Consider the following 15086-nt stretch of genomic DNA (forward strand, 5'->3'; position numbering starts at 1 on the left):
TTGTATAGGCCCTGGAGGGGTTTGAGTTGGAAAAACAAGGCCCGGAGAGGTACAGGACTCACCCGCCGTTGCCCATTGATCCAGGAGAGCTGTGGACCCTTCCCCCACCGACCTCTGGGCCAGCCCTGCCAGAGATGCTGGGAGGATGCAGGATGGAGAGGTGGGGCTGAGACAGGACTCTGGGGGTGTGCAGGCCTGCCCCAACCCGGAAGGAGGAAGCTGTACAGGGTGTCTGTGGCTGGGCCTGGGATCCCCCACCCGGGGACTTCCTCTTCCTCTCAGGGCAGGTGTAGCTGCTACAGCGGGACTGACACCCTGACACCCTGACCCTGGCATGGAGGGGGGCAAGGGGCCCAGACTCAGAGACTTCCTGAGTGGCAGCCTGGCCACCTGGGTGAGGGGCAGGTGGGAGCGGGGCTGAGAAGGGAAGTGAGCAGCAGCCAGGGGATGGTGTTGGGGCTGAGGGGAGGGTGGGGCAGAGCTGGGGCCTGAGGGCAGGGGCAGCTCAAATGGGGGGGATGGACAAGTCCAGGGGGCTGTGGTGAGGGGAAGAGGGTCCAGAACCAGGACCTGAGGCATTCAGGGGATCAGTGAGGAGGGGGTGCTGGAGCTCACTAGGGCAGGTCAGAGGGGCTCAGGAGTCACTCTGCTGGTACTAGGCTCCCACCACACCAGCGGACCCCCTCTTCTCCCCCACAGGCGCTGGGACTGGCCGGGCTGGTGGGGGAGGCAGAGGAGCCGGAGGGGGAAGAAGAGGAGGAGGAGGAGGAGGGGCCCCTTTGTCCGGAGAAGAGGTTCCTGCGTCTCAGCGAAGGGGCCCTGCTCCTCAGGGTGCTGGGCATCATGTAAGGGGCACCGAGGGTGGGGTAGTGGCGAAGGGACCTGAGCAGAGGGGGCCGGGACAAGTGGTGGGAGGAGCCTAAGGGCTATGGGCGGAGCCTGGTGGAAGGGAGGTGGGTTCTCGGTTCCACCTCTCACCCATGACCCTGTGCCCACAGTGCCCCTAGTTCCCGAGGGGGATCTCAGATGGTCAGGGGCCATGACGGACCCGCAGCCTGGCGGGTGTGGAACCTGAACCACCTGTGGGGTCGACTGAGGGACTTCTACCAGGTGAGGGGTCAGGAGGGAAAGGTGGAGACGGGGCGCCCCCTGCGTGCAGGCCCCTCTCATATCGCCTGTCCCTTCCACCTCCAGGAGGAGCTGCAGCTGCTGATCCTGTCGCCACCCCCAGACCTCCAGACGTTGGGGTTTTACCCCCTCTCAGGTGCTCGCCCCCACTGCGCCCTCTTGCTTCTACCCACCCCCCCAAGCCCCCATCCCCTTTAACCTCCTGTGGCTTGCGCCCTGCAGAAGAGGCGGTGGAGGAGCTGGAAGGCATCCTTCGGCTGCTGTTGGGGGCGTCAGTGCAGGTGAGCCCGGGGTGAGGGAAGGCTAGGGTGGCTACGCCACAGAGGAGGGAGATCCTGCACCAGCCTCCCGGCTTCTGTCTCCCCACAGTGTGAGCACCGGGAACTTTTTATCCGCCACATTCAAGGCCTCAGCCTCGAGGTCCAGAGCGAGCTGGCCGCTGCCATCCAGGAGGTACTGAGGCAGATCCACAGCCTGGGACTGGACCACCACCTGGGTTCACCTCGACAACCCCCTTCTTCCACTGATCTGCTCTCCTTGTGCCTTCAGGTGACCCAGCCAGGGGCCGGTGTGGTGCTGGCGCTGGCAGGGCCGGAGCCTGGGGAGCTGGCCCTTCCGGAGCTGGAGATGCTGTCTCGGAGCCTGATGGGGACGCTGTCGAAGCTGGCACGGGAACGTGACCTGGGGGCCCAGGTAGGGGACAGCAGGGGCATTGTGGACCCAGGTTGAGGAACTGGAGGAGCATGGGGGACCCAGATGTGTGGGTGAGATGGGGGTTTGGGGTCCAGGTGTGGGGTTGGGGTCTGATGTGGGGAGGCATGGGATGGGTGACTCCCTGATCTACTACAGCGGCTGGCAGAACTGCTGCTGGAGCGAGAGCGCGCCCCCTTACCGCCTGAGGCTCCTGTTCGGCCCCCCGCGGACGGCTCCTCGCACCATCTGGCCCTGCAGCTGGCCAACGCCAAGGCCCAGCTGCGGCGCCTGCGGCAGGAGCTGTGAGTGTGCGCAGGCTGGGAAGGGTACCTGAAAGGCTAGGGGCGGATTAGGCCTGAACGGGGCCGCAGCCCCGGTGAGTACAGGAGGAGTCAGGCATCGGAAGGGCTGGGGGTCGCCAGCCTCCAGACGCCCTCCAGAGCCCCTTCCCTCCAGGGAGGAGAAGGCCGAACTGCTGCTAGACTCCCAGGGAGAGGTGCAGGGCCTGGAGGCTGCAATTCGAAGACTCCGCCAGGAGGTGCGCTCGGATGCTCCCCGCCGTTCCCGCACTCCCTGACACTCCCTCAGCCCGTCCCATTGCCTCCTCCAACCCGGCCCCTTCCCGTCCCTAATCCCTCTCGCCCACCACCGGCCCAGGCCCAGGCGTTGTCGGGACAGGCCAAGCGGGCCGACCTGTACCGCGAGGAGGCAGAGGCGCTGCGGGAGCGGGCCGGCCGCCTGCCCCGCCTGCAGGAGGAGCTGCGGCGCTGCCGCGAGCGGCTGCAGGCGGCCGAGGCCTGCCGGGGCCAGCTGGAGGTGAGGCGGGGGGCGGGGCCTGCGGCAGGGGGCGGGGCCTGCGGCAGGGGGCGGCCAGGAGCAGGGGGCGAGATAGGGCCCAGAGAAGGGAGGGTCAGGCTCTGTGGAGGGAACAGGCATGGCTAGGAGAACCGGGTGAGGACAAACGCAGGGAGGAGGTGTCTGGGAAGGTCCCTCTGGAGGATGGGGCAGATGGTGGGGAGAAGTGGGGACTATGTAAGGGTAGGTCCTGGAGCGGAAAGTGGGGCCAAGTGCAGGGGGCGTGGGTCTGCAGCAACACCCTAGCAAGTGGGGACTGGAGGGATGCATCCTTGGAAGGCGGCTCCTGGGGAGAAGGGCGGGTCCGGGTGCTGGGGCAGCAGTACCTGGAGAGACCCTGGAGAGAAAGGGGCAGAAGGAAGGGTGTGGGGTCAAGTGGAGGAGGGGGGATAGGGTCTGTGGCAGGCCTAGGGAAAGGGGTTTGGGACCCCCAGACCCTGGAGTACGTGGGGGCTGCATGATACCACCGGTTCTCCCGGCTCTCCTACCAGGAGGAGCGGGTGCTCTCAGGGGCTCTGGAGGCCTCGAAGGCGCTGCTGGAAGAGCAGCTGGAGGCTGCCCGAGAGCGCTGCGCTCGGCTGCATGAGACCCAACGCGAGAACCTGCTGCTGCGGACCAGGCTGGGGGAGGCCCATGCGGTGAGGTTGCCAGAGTGATCCCAGCTGTGTTGACCTGTCATCCCTGGTGACCCCAAAGATCCCCCAGGATTCCCTAGAGATCCCTGTAACCTTTACTCTTGGTGATCTCTAGTGACCTTCCAACATACACACTTATCCTGGCCATGGTGGAGAGGGCTTGTCTGACCCTGTCCGCCAACTGCCCCCTAGGAGCTGGAGTCTCTGCGGCATCAAGTGGACCAGCTGGCGGAGGAGAACGTGGAACTGGAGCTGGAGCTTCAGCGGAGCCTGGAGCCACCCCCAGGTTCCCCTGCGGAGGGTGAGTGGGGCCCCTGTGGAGGGGCTAAGGTGGGGGCTGCCTGTGTTTTTTCTTTATCTGTAGTGAGGAGGGCTTCTGTCTTCATCCCTTGTCCCAGGTCTCTGGGGGTGTGTGTGGGAGGAGCCTAGGAGTGTGAGAAGGGTCCTGATCTCATCTCATATCCACCAGCACCCCTGCCAGGAGCGATCCCCTCGCTGCAAGATGAAGTGAGGGAGGCAGAGGCTGGGCGGCTGCGGGCCCTCGAGCGGGAAAATCAAGAGCTTCGAGGCCTGCTTCAGGTGCTGCAGGAGCAGCCAGGTGGCCAGGTGAGTCCCCTCCCCCACTGTCCTAGCAGGTTCCACCTCCAGACCTTCCCTGGGCCTGACTGTCCCTCTCATATGCCCTCAGCCCCCACTGTTGGAAGAGCAGAGTGGGGACTCTATGCTTCCAGTGCTGGACGAGGCTCCCCGGAAGCCCCTGGCCTCAGATCACAGCCCCCAGGCCTTGGTTGGCCAGGAGGGGGATGAAGGCCCTCAGACCTTGGACTTGGCTCCCCTGGGATCAGACTCAGCCCTTGAGGAGTCAGCTGAATGTCGCCAGGCATCCGACTCAGACCCACATATGACAGAGAGGCCCCTCCAAGAAGCTGCCATGGCCCCCCCGACCTCAGACCTGACCCTCCAAAAGTCAGACCCTGCTGTGGAGACACAGGAGTCCCTGGAGAAGTGTGACCATGGAGTCCCTCTCCAGACCCCCACCTCTGTGGCCCCACCTCATGGTCCACAGATGGAAATTCAGGCCCAGCAGTTGCTGGTAAGACAGACGATGGAGAGAAAGGCTCCCCAAGGGGGGTCGGTGCCTGAGGCCCTGGGTCTGAGACAGGAGAGCCCTGAGCACAAGCTGGGACCCTCAGAGCTCAGCCTCCATGTGCAGCTGGAAAAGCAGGAGACCCCAGGCCAGAGGCTGGACCTGTCTCAGGAGCAAACAGAGGCCAGAGAGCATGAAGCAGCCCAGCAAAAATCACAGCAGAAGTTGGAAGCGGCTGCTGACGCCCGGGCCTGGGCTGGGTCCATCCCAGGGGAGATCCTGGCCAGTGGCGTTCCAGAGCAGGAGGCCCTCAGAGAGGAGGTGATGAAGCTGAGGAGAGAGGTTGAGACCTTTAAAGCTGAGCTAGAGGCCCAGGCCCGAAGGCTGGAGGCCCGAGGCACGGAGGCTGCCCGCCTTTCGGAGGAGCTGGCACGAGCACGCAGGGCCGAGGCTGAGGCCCACCAGGAGGCAGAGGCCCAGGTCCGGGAGCAGGCTCGGCTGCGGGCGGCTGTGGAGGCTGCTGGCCAGGAGCTGGAGGCTGCGTCGCGGGAGCGGGAGGCACTGGCGGAGGCACTGGCAGCAGCAGGCCGCGAGCGGAGGCAGTGGGAGCGCGAGGGGCCCAGGCTGCGGGCCCGGGCCGAGGCCGCAGAGGAGCGGATGCAGGCGCTGGAGAGCGAGGGCCGCCAGCACCTGGAGGAGGCTGAGAGGGCGCGCCAGGAGAGGCAAGACCTCGAGAAGGTACGTCGGGCGCACAGCGGGGCGGGAAACAGGACTCCAGGCCAGATGCTGGGGCTTGGGCTTATTGATTCCGTCTGCAGCCCCTGAGTGCCTAGCACTGAGCCAGGGCTGGAGGTAGCCAGGCCAAGTCCACCCTCCCTTCCGAAGGCGTGCCTGACCTGGGACACAGAGCTGATGTCTGCAGGGGGGATGAGACTGCCTGGGTGCAAATCTGGCTGTAGCAGTTTCCTCGCCTCCACCCTGGTGCCTTCTTCTGTAAAATGGGGATACTGTTTTTTGTGGGTTCTTGGCGGCTGGCTGGTACAGGGATCAAACCACTCTCTAACTAACTGCGCTAACTGGCCAGCCCTATGGGGGTATTGTTGGGAGATAATGGTGGAAGGAGCCTGATTCATGCTGGGCAAGGGCATGCTGTAAGTGATCAAGAGATGGTTATTGACAACAAAGTGCCAAGGGAGCCCATGAGAGGGGGAGTGATGCCTGGGTGGGGGCAAGGAGGCTTCACTGGGTGGGAAAAGACATTTCATCCAGAGGGAACAGCATGTGCAAAGACTTTAAGGCATTCAAGATGCTCAGGGGCCCTGGAGGAGTGGGGGATGGGGGCCAGCTTCAAAGGTGTTGGTACTTCATCCACAGGCAGGAAGAGCCACCCAAGAGTGTGGGCAGATCTGTGTGGGGCTGGGCTTGAGGAGAGTCACCTTGGTGGGCCAGGGAGCTTGGGGCCATCAGGGGGCAGTGGCAAGCGGTGTAAGTGGCAGGTGACATTGGCTGGGGTGGGGGCAGAGATGGAGAAGAGAGAACTGGAAACACTTATTCATTCTTTCAAGCATTTTCTTGGTTCCAGGTCTTGTACCAGGCTCTGGGCACACAGTAATGAGCAGACAGCCAGCACGCTCGTACTCAGGGATGTGCTCACCGTCTGGAAGGAGGCAGGTCAGGGCAGTGCAGGGAGCCATGGGAGTCCAAGAAGCACCCTAGACTCAGACTGGGGCATGTCAGGGAAGGCTTCTTGGAGGAGGAGAGAGACCGGAAGGCCCAGGCACAAGTTTGGAGGCGTGGGAGAGAACCGGGTGGAGCGAGAGGTGGGGCGCAGAGAGGCCAGGCTGCGAGTGAATTAAGCACCGGTCCTAGTGGGCAGGGCTTAGGCTTCCTTCCAAGCTAGGAAAGGAGTTGGGGCTTTTTTTTGTGAGAGATTGGAGAGCCACTGGAGGGTTTAAAATGAGCGAATAGATTAGGTCTGCATGTTAAGAGGCACCTCAGGGGGAGAAGGACACATGAGGCAATGGGGAGGGGGTTCAGGACGATGAGTCCCAGTGCTGGAGGTGAGAGTGCAGCACAGGCAAGGAATTGGATCTCCTGGCTTGGACACAGAGTTTCCAGTTCTATCCCCAAGTACAGACAAGGACACTGAGATTCAGAGAGCGACAGTAATTTGCTCAGAGACCCCTCACGGCGGTGAAGAGTGGTTAGGTATCGTGCAGGACAGACCCAGGAGTAAGGGAGGTCCGGTGAATGTAAGAATTGGGGGCGCAGGTGAGAGGGTAATGTGAGAGGCTGTCTCTGGGGTCTGCTCAGTAAGGCGTGACTGAGAGATGCTTTCAGGCTAACCTTGGGTTATATGCCAGATCACCTACTTTTCAGCTGTGTGGCTTGGGGCAAGTTACTTAACCTCTCTGAGTCTCAGTTTTCTCACCTGTAGAACTGGAATAAAAACTGTCCCTGCCTCACAGGGTCCTGTAAAGTAATGAATGTAGAGAGCTTGGGACAGCTCCTGGCACCTACCCGATGGGCTTAATCCATGGAGGGAGGGCCCTAGGTGAGCCCCGAAGGTGAGGGCAAGGCTGGCGGGCTGGAAGAGCTGGCTCTGAGGATCCAGAGGGTGGAAGGAGCTGGGGACAAAGGGGAATTTTGTGAGATTTCCTGGTTGGAGCAGTTCCTGGTGCTAGCTGGGTGTGGCACAGGAGGAGTCTGCTGGCCAGGGGGAGGTCAGGGAACCAGGTGCCTCTGGGGTTGTCCGCGTGGGTGTGGAAGCCTCCCAGGCTGGATGGAGGGGGCACCTGAAGGAGTCTCTGCCTTCATCTGCACCAGCATTCTTCACGCCCCAGCTCTAGTGGCCAGCTGGGCCGCAGTGCCTCATGGGACTTGTAGTTTTTTAGCAAGAGGATGCTGTGACCGAGGGTGTCAGGAAGTGCAGTGCCCAGGGGGCAAGGCCTGGTGTGGTTATTAAGCCAGGAAGATGGCTTTCAGCAGCGGAGGCTTGTAGACTTGGCTTCCAGAGGAGGCCGGTCAGAGTTGACCCTTCCCCTTGACTTCCTCCCGCCGGGGCCCCCGCACATCAGAATGGTTTGGCCTACCTTCCTCTGTGGCCCACAGGCCAGAATGGGCCTCCTGCCCCCTTCCGAAATGGTGCAGCCCAACCGCCAAAGGCCACAGGGTTCCTGGCCTGCAGCATCCTGGCCTGTTCCCTCCTGATCCCCATTGCGGTTAGGCCTGCCGATCCCCAAGTTCCTGTCCCGCCAGCACTCTGTGACCACTCCCCCGTGGCCGAGGGTGTTCACCAGACCACCTCTGCTGAGCCCCTCTTGCCCTCACATGGCCCGTAGGGCACGTCCACCTCATGTCCACCTGCACATGAGGAACCTCGGGCTTAGACAGGTGAAGACACTTGCCCAGCATGTGTCTCAGACTTGCCCGGGGCGTCCCTCACTCCCTGCCAGGATCTTTCAAGTGTAATCTCGAAGGCCACCAGGCTTTGCTCCCATTTTGTAGGTGGGGGAGTAAAGGCCCAAAGGATTAAAGATGTTTGCTCAGGGTGGCACAGCAAGGACAGAAAGCCAGATCTCCTGACTCTCAGGCCTCCCAGGCCTCCCCCTGGGGGAGAGTGGTGGGTCTGAGGCCCTGAGCCTGCTCTGCCTGCCTTCAGGAGCTGGAGAAGGCTGTGTTGCGGGGCAAGGAACTGGGGGCCCGGCTGGAGCATCTGCAGCATGAGCTGGAACGGGCGGCTCTGGAGCGCCAGGAATTTCTCCGAGAACAGGAGAGCCAGCACCAGAGGTAGGAGTGGTGCTGGGGCGGGTAGAGAGGGGCAGGCTGGTGTTGGGGAGGGGCAAGGTGGGGCTGGGTGCCAAGGCTTCTTCTGGCAGGTACCAGGGCCTGGAGAAGCGGCTGGAGGCTGAGCTGCAGGCTGCGGCCACCAGCAAGGAGGAGGCGCTGATGGAACTCAAGACCAGGGCCCTGCAGCTAGAAGAGGAGCTGTTCAAGGTGAGGCCTGCCATGCTGGGAGCTGGGGGCCATCCCCACTCCCTCCATCCCAGGGCTGCCTGTGCTCCTGGTCTTACTCCTGGATCCGTGGCTTCCTGCCTGTCTCGCTTTCTACTTGGGGCCCATTGGAGGGAGCACTGTACTGGGAGTTAGGCAACTGTGTGGCCTTCTTGGGGCCTTGTCTCCTCCGCTGCTCACGTGGACAGAGCCCCTGCTGTGAGGTGCTTCTCCTGCCCTGCTCAACCACTTCCTAGTGAGCCCAGTCACTGGCATCATTGAAAGCCAGTTATTGTTTCTGACACCCCAGCTGTGTGCAGGCTCTGTGCTGATCGTGGGGTGGCACTGGGGCCCGATACCTGGTTGTCATGCTCAGGGAATTCACAGCCCTGTTAGGACAGAGGCAAGAAAACAGGCGACGGTCACATAGGGTGCCAGGTGCCGTGATGGGGCTGTGCAGGGGCCAGTGGGGTCCCCAGCAAGGCACCTGGCTGGCACGTGTGGGGTTGGTTAGGGAAGGTTTCCTGGAGAAAGCGGGGTTGAAACTGAGGCTTAGAGGAAGAGTAGGAGGGAAAGGGTGTTAGTGCAGAAGAAACAGCTCAGGCCAAGGCAAGGCTCTGCTACAGACTGGGAGAAGGTGGGGAGGTGGGGGTGGAGACCAACGGGCTTCGGGAACCAGGAGCGTGGGCTCTTGGGATCTAAGGGAAGGCGTGCGGTGGAGGGAGGGTAGGCAGAGTTAAATGCTGCTGAAGGGGCAGGTCCACCCTGTGGGGGTCCCCGCCACTTCTCGGCATGACCTCCCAGGGTCTCTCCTTACAGCTGCGCCAGGGCGCTGTGGGGTTGGGGCCTGAGGAGCGTGCTGAGCCTCGGCTGGTGGAGACCCAGAGCACAAGGCTCATCGAGGTTGAGCGCAGTGTGAGTGTTGGAGCATGGTGGGGGTGGGGGTGGGAGTACAGCAGCCTGGCCACTGCTAACCCCCTCTTCTGGGCAGAATGCAACGCTGGTGGCTGAGAAAACGGCTCTGCAAGGACAGCTGCAGCAGCTGGAGGGGCAGCTGGGAAGCCTGCAGAGCCGAGCCCAGGAGCTGTTGCTGCAGAGTCAGCGGGCCCATGAGTACAGCAGCCACCTGCAGGTGGGTGGCAGCCTGGTGCCCTGTCCCCTGCCCACCTACCACTGCCCCTGCCCCTTTTGTATTATTTTGCACCCTTTTCCCTAACCGGGCTCCCAGGCAGCTGCCCCACTTTGTTCGTAGTTACAATTATTTTTGTTCTCTGACCCCAGCCATCCTTTTGCGTCTCTTCCCCTCCCCCGCCTCCTTCTCTCTGCCTCCAGCTCCTGCATCTGCACCCCTTTTGCCCTCTAGTTTCCCCATCTCAGCCCTCTCCTGCACGGCTAGCCCTGCCATGTGCCTCTCGCCCTCCCCTCCAGTGCCTGGCACCCCCCCAGATGCCACGATATCCCCCTCTCCCTGCCCATTAACTCTGCCTCCTCCACAGCTCTCTCTTGTCCTCTGCCCTGCCCTCTGCGCTCGGCCTGCTGTGTCTTACCCCCTTTCCATCCTGGGATTCCACCCCAGTGGTCCCTGCCGCCCTCCTGCATCCTAGGCTGAGAAGTCCATTCTGGAGATGCAGGGCCAAGAGCTGCACAGGAAGCTGGGGGTTCTGGAAGAGGAGGTGTCGGCAGCACGGCGGTCCCAGGAGGAGACTCGTGGGCAGCAGCAGGCCCTGCTGCGGGACCATGAGGCCCTGGCACAGCTGCAGCGGCGGCAGGAGGCCGAGCTAGAGGGACTTCTGGTGCGGCACCGTGACCTCAAAGCCAACATGCGGGCACTGGAGCTGACCCACCGGGAGCTGCAGGGACGGTGAGCCTCCCCAAATGCCCAGCTCCTCTCCTGGGCACCCCTCCCTGTCCTGAGCACAATCCCTTGCAGGTCTGACCCCATCAGGAAGCAGTGCCCCCCAGCACATTCACCTTTGCTCCACGACACCCCCAGCAGCTGTTGTGCCCTTTTGGTCGGCTAGGCTCCCTACACTTCTGGGCTGGGCTCGCCATAGGGCTCACCTGTTGAGCATTCTGCCCTGTGACTTTGCTTGAGGGGTACATGCTTAGGAGATGACAGACCTCCAGGTCCAGACAGTCCAGCTGCCCACTTGCTGTAGCCCCAGGCCTCTGCAGCCCTCTCAGCCCTTTGTCCATCCCAGGCATGAGCAGCTGCAGGCCCAGCGGGCCAACGTGGAGGCACAGGAGGTGGCCTTGCTGGCAGAGCGTGAACGGCTGATGCAGGATGGGCATCGGCAGCGGGGCCTGGAGGAAGAGCTTCGGAGGCTGCAGAGCGAGCATGAGAGGTGCCAGCCTTGGCTCCACTTCTCCCCCCTTGGGCCAACCTTCAGTGTTCCCATCTGTGAAGTGGGTTGGGGCTGTGTGATCACTGTCCCTATGGGGTCTTGTTTTGCCTCTTCTCCCTGGTGTGGCTCCTCTGGCCAGCATGAGGCATGTGGGGAGTGAGGCCCCTTGGAGAGCAGCCCTCCTTGCTTCCATAGAGCTCAGATGCTGCTGGCAGAGGTGTCTCGGGAGCGAGGTGAGCTGCAGGGCGAACGTGGGGAGCTGCGGGGCCGTCTGGCACGACTGGAGCTGGAGCGGGCACAGCTGGAGATGCAGAGCCAGCAGCTGCGCGAGTCCAACCAGCAGCTGGACCTGAGCGCCTGCCGGCTGACCACGCAGTGTGAGGTGCGGGTGGGTGGGTGGCGGCCAGGGGCAGATGATGGGTAGGCAGCCAGGGAGGGCAGACCCAGGCTGCTCTGAGCCAGGTTACACCACCAACCTGGGCTGCTGCCCACCAGTTGCTGACAGAGCTGCGGAGTGCCCAGGAGGAGGAGAACCGACAGCTGCTGGCAGAGGTGCAGGCCCTGAGCCGGGAGAACAGAGAGCTCCTGGAGCGCAGCCTGGAGAGCCGGGACCACCTGCACCGCGAGCAGCGCGAATACCTGTGAGTTGGCTGCCTGGGAGCTGGGGGTCCTGGCCAGCCCTTTGGTTGTTGGGGAGGTCCTGGGAAAGGGGTTGGAGAAAACCACGTGGGGTCACCCTAACCTGCGGTATGATTGTACCAGTGTGTCTCTGCTGCAACCTGTGCCTGGCTCCTGCTCAGGCCTCATGGGCCTCATGCCCACCTCTCTCTCCTTCCAGGGACCAGCTTAACGCCCTGCGCCGTGAGAAGCAGAAGCTTGTGGAGAAGATCATGGATCAGTACCGCGTGCTGGAGCCTGGGCCCCTGCCCCGGACCAAGTGAGTGGCCCCTTCCAACTCCCTGGGGCCAGGGATCCTGCCAACCTCTGCCCCTGCCCTGCCCTGTCCTCCACCCCTGGGCCCAGCTCAGGTCCAGGTCCCGGTGAGTGTTGGCCTGGCCTTTGCCATCCCTGACACTGCCCTCTTCTCCCTCCTTCCTCCCCATCCTTACCCCCTCTTGTGCCCTCTTGCCCCCAGGAAGGGCAGCTGGCTGGCAGACAAGGTGAAGAGGCTGATGCGGCCCCGACGGGAGGGGGCTCCCCATGGGGGGCTGCGCCTGGGTGCCGATGGGGCTGGCAGCACCGAGAGCCTGGGGGGCCCCCTGGAGACCGAGCTCCCCGAGGGCAGGCAGGCAGATGGGACAGGTGGGTCTGGGGGCCAGGTGACCAGGATGGTTCTTACCCCAGGTCCCCCACCCCCTCCTCGGCACCTGCCATATTGCCTGGTCTGCACACGTGCCCCTGCTGCCTTGCCTGCTGCCTGCCTGCACCTGCTCAGATGCTTTCAGGGGCTCTTTACTCTGGGCCCTGCAGGGTCCCTCTTGGCTGGCACCTCCATCCTGCCTGCGCTGCCACCCACCCAATCCTACCCCATCCACAGTGCTGCCTAGGACCTCAGATCGGCAGCAGGCTTTAGTGAGAGGTCATTTATCCTAGATAGCAGATGAGGAGACTGAGCCCTAGGGAGGGGAAGCGCCTTGCCTAGGGGCACGCAGTGAGTTAGTGTCAGAGCCAGCCCAGGACCCAGCCTCCCGTGGCTCCCCTCATTCACCTGGCCCCTCCCCGCCTCTGCGCTGCCCCTCCCTGGCCCCATGCAGCTTCCCCCTCTGGCCCCTCTGCTTGTGCCTCCCTGCACTTCTCTGACACCCTCCCTGCATGTGCCTCTTGCAGGGTCCCCTTCGCCAGCACCCATGCGCCGGGCCCAGAGCTCCCTCTGCCTGCGGGATGAGACCCTGGCAGGCGGGCAGCGGCGGAAACTCAGTTCACGCTTCCCTGTGGGGCGAAGCTCTGAGTCATTCAGCCCCGGGGACACCCCCCGGCAGCGATTCCGACAGCGCCACCACCGTCCAGGCCCCCTGGGGGCACCCTGCTCCCATGGCAAAGGTGAGGGACAAGGGTCCCTGCCCCTGCTAGCCCTCTGCCTCCCTGTGGACTCACCAGCTCCTTGGGGGAGGGCACTTCCTTTGTGTCCTGTATTTCTCCAGTAAGCCCCGTCCACCTCTGCACTGGCCCTGGGGACCCAGTGGCTGCCTTGTGCCCCCAGGACCTGGCGTGGGATGGGATGGCTCTGTTGAGACCCTCCAGGAACACGAAGCAGATGCCAACCGAGAGGGTGAGTGGGGGCTTAGGGAAGGAGTGGGGGTGTTTGCCCTGCCTGGAGCTCCTGGCAGACCTCATTCATCCTTCTGTCATTTGACAGTGACCCTTTTCCAAGTGCCAGGTGGTGTGCTAGCTGGGGGTACAGCAGGGCACATTCTGGTGTGGGGAGGCAGATGGTAAACAATAGTTGTAAAAATAATTATCAGCTACAGCAGCTCTGTCCGATAGAAATATGATGTGAGCCATACTTGTAGTGTCAACTTTTCTAGTAGTCTCATCAGAAAAAGTAGAAAGAGACAGGTAAAGTGAATTGTAATGTCATATTTAACTCGATATGCCTAAGCGATTACCATTTCATCATGTAGTAAGTGTAAAAAATCATTCATGAGATATTTGACATTATTTTTTCATGCCAAGTCTTTGAAGTCCAGTGGGTATTTCACACACAGGCACATTGCAGTGCAGACCAGGCACACGTCACCTACTCAGTCCAGTATCAGGCAGCTCAGCCCTAGAGTATTAGGAGGGGATAATGCTCTGGGAAGGAAGCAGAGCAGGGCGGGGGTTAGGGCGCTGAGGGGGTTGCAGGTTGCAATTTTAATCAGGGTGTTCAGGGAAGGCCTCAGAGAGGAGGTGATGTTGGAGCAAAGACTTGGAGGTGAGAGTTTGTCTTGCTGACATTTCTGGGGAACAGCATTCCAGGTAGAGGGAACAGCTGAAGAAAGTCCTGGCATGTTCGAGGACTGGCACGGTGGCTGGTGCAGCAGCAGTGGGTGAGGTTAGAGAGGGCAGAGGTGGCTAGAAGGGGTAGGGCCCCATGGGCCACCTTGAACGCTGGTGTCCTCTGGAGGGAGGTGGGCCTGAGCTGAGCCTTTCCCTCCAGGTCCCGAGGTACAGGAACCGGAGAAACGTCCCCTCGCCCCTTCCCTCAGCCAGTGACACCGCCGGGACAGGGAGCTTGGGAGTGCAGTCCTCTCGACGCTGGAGTGTCAGTGGGGGCCTCAGGCAGTCCAAGAGCTCTGGGAGCCAGGGCATCCGAGGGGAGTCTTTGGACGAGGAGGCCTGGGCCCCCAGGTCCGCCACAGCCAAATCTGGGGCCCTAAGGTGGAATTGGGACAACTTTGTGGACAGGGGGAATGGCTGGCCCCCACGAGCAGCTCCTGCGCAGGGCTCTGGCCCTGCCATGCGGCCCCCGCTGAGGAGGCAGACTCTGGGGTATCCCCTGGCTGAAGGAGGCTGGCAGGACTGGGCAAGAGAGCCCCCTGCCCAGTCCAAGAAGGGAGGCAAGGCCCATTCCCTGGAACCGTGACCTGGGCTGGTCTCTGAGACTTAGCTGGGACGTGAGGAGCATGAGAATAAAGCTGGATGCGTGCACCTGAATCATGCTTTGTGTCTCTTGGCTGCATCCAGAATCCTGTTGGCAGGGATCTGTGGCCAGTGGGACCCTGCCTGGATAGGGCAGCAAAGGACTTTCTTCAGGGGTTTGGCTAGTTGAACTTGCCAAAGCCTAGCGTGGGGAGGGTGCTGGCATGGCGGGCAGCCAGCAGGAGTGGGGCCTGAGGTCTGGGCTTGGGTGGGGGGCAGTGAAGCTCCTGAGCCCCCCTCTCCCAGAGTACCCTCTTCTCTCCTTTCACATCTTTCTGCCTCCTCATCCTCTCTCCCCTACTCCTTTGGAGTTGAGCCCCTTCCCAGGGAGCTCATGGCTGGTAGGCATCACCTTGTGTCACGGCTGCCACAGAGGTGGGAGGGATGCCTGGTCTCCGACCAAGGCCTCTAGGATGGCACCTGAGAGGGGGAGAAATTAGGCTGGGCGGCAGGATGTGAGTCAGGGTACCTGGGGCCACCCCGGGGAGGGTGGGGCTGCCTGGGGCTGAGATGAGGCAGGCTGAATTTGGGGGTGGGCAGAGCTGGGAGGGGTGGCCAGCCCAGCCTCTCTCCCTCCTCCTGTCAGCTGGAGCTTCACAGGACAGTGGAGTGGGGGTGAACGCCCTGGCCTCCAGCTGGTGGAGGGGCTGAAAGCCCCCTCCCATAGTCCTAGGGTAGGGACTCTGATGGCTGCATCACCCTGCTTGGTGGCCCTGTCAGTAGTCAGGG

The 15086-nt window shown here is 62.4% G+C and overlaps 1 protein-coding gene across 1 annotated transcript; it reads left to right on the top strand.

Moving 5' to 3' along the window:
• Nucleotides 1-334: 334 nt before the first annotated feature.
• On the top strand, nt 335-13931 carry CCDC88B (coiled-coil domain containing 88B). Its single transcript, XM_063095693.1, has 27 exons — nt 335-394; nt 700-845; nt 999-1110; nt 1195-1264; nt 1351-1409; nt 1498-1581; nt 1678-1821; nt 1978-2123; nt 2278-2359; nt 2479-2637; nt 3168-3314; nt 3504-3612; nt 3781-3917; nt 4000-5136; nt 8060-8187; nt 8277-8394; nt 9211-9306; nt 9383-9523; nt 9996-10252; nt 10593-10736; nt 10932-11118; nt 11232-11377; nt 11575-11673; nt 11872-12038; nt 12564-12776; nt 12937-13005; nt 13876-13931. The coding sequence occupies exons 1-27, from the start codon at nt 335-337 to the stop codon at nt 13929-13931; spliced, it is 4413 nt and encodes a 1470-aa protein (XP_062951763.1).
• Nucleotides 13932-15086: the final 1155 nt, after the last annotated feature.

Source organism: Cynocephalus volans, chromosome 4 (assembly GCF_027409185.1).
Source record: "Cynocephalus volans isolate mCynVol1 chromosome 4, mCynVol1.pri, whole genome shotgun sequence".
NCBI lineage: Eukaryota > Metazoa > Chordata > Mammalia > Dermoptera > Cynocephalidae > Cynocephalus > Cynocephalus volans.